At 38.0% G+C, this 2,690-nt stretch overlaps 1 protein-coding gene across 1 annotated transcript; it reads right to left on the bottom strand.

The window, feature by feature from the left end:
- Positions 1–341: 341 nt before the first annotated feature.
- Bm12337 (Uncharacterized protein) lies at positions 342–2,441 on the bottom strand (the record flags this gene model as incomplete). The annotated part of the gene is made up of 2 exons (XM_043082981.1): positions 342–1,224; positions 1,390–2,441. 2 exons carry the CDS (start codon positions 2,439–2,441, stop codon positions 342–344), a joined length of 1,935 nt encoding a protein of 644 aa, XP_042938915.1.
- Positions 2,442–2,690: the final 249 nt, after the last annotated feature.

Below are 2,690 nucleotides of genomic sequence, written 5' to 3' on the forward strand. Positions count from 1 at the left end.
ACTGATTTAACGAATGGAGATTAGATGGGAGGATTTCTCATGGATGAACAAAGAAGATTGTTAACAGGATTAGTTTATATACAGAACTGAACTGACCAGATATTCGGCAGAGGAGGACATTTAAATGATATGAAACAAAGACTGCTAATAAAGGGTTTTGCTAACGAAGGGTTTGCTAACAAAGGGTTTTTGTTGTGCGAGGAAAAGGAATTAGATAAGAGGAATTTGTTAGTTTTGGATATAATAATTTAAATATTTCGTCTTTCACGACACTCCCGACCAGAAAAGGTAGGTAATGCGTGGGGTTCATAAGAAAGTGGGGCTTGTTTATTTCCATTGATCTATCCTTGATCGTGTAAATCTCTACAGGTTTCTGATGATGTTGCGGTGGTAGTTGTTTGGTTCTCCTTTAATCGAGATTGTCGTTTTGTATTGCTCCTAGTTCGCATCGCAATAGGTTCCTGGAGCTCCTCAGTGTTCTGTTCGGTTTCCGGAATTTTCATATTTTCTTTCTTATTAGGTTTAAGATGAATTTCTTCATCATTAACTTCGAGAGGATACAAGACATTTATTGGACGATCGAGAAGTTTCCCAGTGGGAGTTTCCACCTGAACGTTCCTAACTTTACCGTCTTTATCGATTTTGATGTCCTTGATCCGTAATAATTTCCACATTCCTCTTGGAATTCCCGCTTCATTTAAGAGTACAATCTCTCCCTTTCTTGGAGTTCTTTTTTGTGCTCCTTTGGATGAGGTAATTTCCCTTTGCGTGCGTTCTCTGAGGCTAGTTAAATATTCGGTTCTCCAGATTTCCCAAAAAACATTGAGAGTTTTAAGGGTACTTTCCCAGTGTCTCACGAGTTTTTCTCTGGTATCTAGTCTATAAGGGGTGAATTCTTCCTGCCTGCTATAAACTTCATTTATAGGTAGATGGAGCGAAGCGTTAGGCAAAATAAAATCAATTGGACGTATAATGACGCAATCGTCAAAATTGGCGTAAGTTAGTGGTCGGGTATTAAGTATACCTTCAACTTCTGCAATTAATGTTACCAATTCCCTTTCCGCTAGGAATTTTCTGCCAATGGCTCTTCTTAGCGCATTTTTCGTTAACCCAATTAATCTCTCGTAGATTCCTCCTTGCCACGGAGCCTTTGGTATAATATTTTTCCAAGTCATTCCTCCCTTTGCTAAGAAGTTGGAGACTTTGACTTGTGTCATAAGAGATCTGAAAGCCTGGAATTGAGTGGCATTGTCACTCAGAATTAGCTCAGGACACCCTCGTCTCGCAACAAATCTTCGGATAGCATGCAAAAAGATTTCTGCGGATTGGTCTTCTGCTAATTCGAGATGCATGGCTCTTGTTGTAAAGCATGTAAATAATATTACCCACCTTTTTGTTGACACGCTATTGCTCTTGATTGAAAGAGGGCCAAAATAATCCACGCCAACACGTGCGAAGGCTTTAGATCGATTGACACGAGTTTCCGGGAGACTTGCCATTGGTGGTAATTTAAACGATCTGGAGTTCCAACGTTTACAGATTCGACATCTGTTTATTATTCGCTTTACTTCAGTCCTGCCTTTGGGAATCCAAAATCTACTCCTTAATTCTGAAAGTGTATGGGCGATACCTGAATGACATAGATTTTCATGTTGGTGTAGTATAAGGAGTTCTGTTATTGGGTTGTGTCGAGGGAGATAGATAGGATATTTGCTAGTTTCAGGCAGTTCCGAGTTCACGAGTCGACTAGTAGATCTCCATAATCTATCATCTTCGGTGTGGAATAAATTCCACTTGTTTATTTCGTCGTCATTGATTCCTTCAGATTGTGCTTGTCTAATTAACAGCCATTCTGACACTTTGTAATCTTCAGCTGTAAATCGATTTCTTTCGATTGAAACAGACTGTAGCCATGATAATCTGCCTTTAGTTGTTAATCGAATGAATTTAAGGATCCACGCTGTTGTTCGTAACAGTCTTAGCCATTTGCTAAAACGTTTGCTATCAATAAATTGAAAGTTATGATCCTTGAATATTCGCGAGACTTCTGATATAGTGATTTCTTCTGGTTCGTCATTGTTGGCAAATTCGTATTCCCATTGTGGCCAACTGATTTCTCCTTTTACTAGCCACGACGGTCCATGCCACCATGGTGTAAAACTTCTAAGTTGTTTTGGATTAAGACCTCTAGTTGCCACGTCTACAGGGTTATCTGCTGATGGAATATAACGAAAAATAAATTTCGCTTTACGTATTTCCTCGACTCGATTTTGAACAAATCTTGGTAATAGGTTAGAATGGTTTTTTATCCAATGTAAAGCACATTTAGAATCCGACCATAAAATTATCCTTGTATTGACGATATCCAGCTGTGTCATGACAAATTGCGCTGCTCGCGTTCCGATTAGTATGGCCATTAGCTCTAGACGCGGTATTGTCATACCTTTAATAGGAGCAATGCGAGATTTTGCAAAAATGAGCGATGACTTTGTCTGTATGGGCACAGGTCACATTCGATGTGATCATTTTTCAACTTAAATAATTTTAATAATTGAGTTTTAAACATTATTTCAGCATTAAAGTTATTTTTTGAGTTCTTGTATTAGCAAATTTCAATTTATTTAGGTGTCTAAACAACTAAAAAATATAATTTAATTTGAAAAAAGACATAATTTGAACTTAATTGAATA

The sequence above is a fragment of the Brugia malayi genome (assembly GCF_000002995.4).
Source record: "Brugia malayi strain FR3 genome assembly, contig: Bm_055, whole genome shotgun sequence".
Classification (NCBI taxonomy): Eukaryota; Metazoa; Nematoda; class Chromadorea; order Rhabditida; family Onchocercidae; genus Brugia; species Brugia malayi.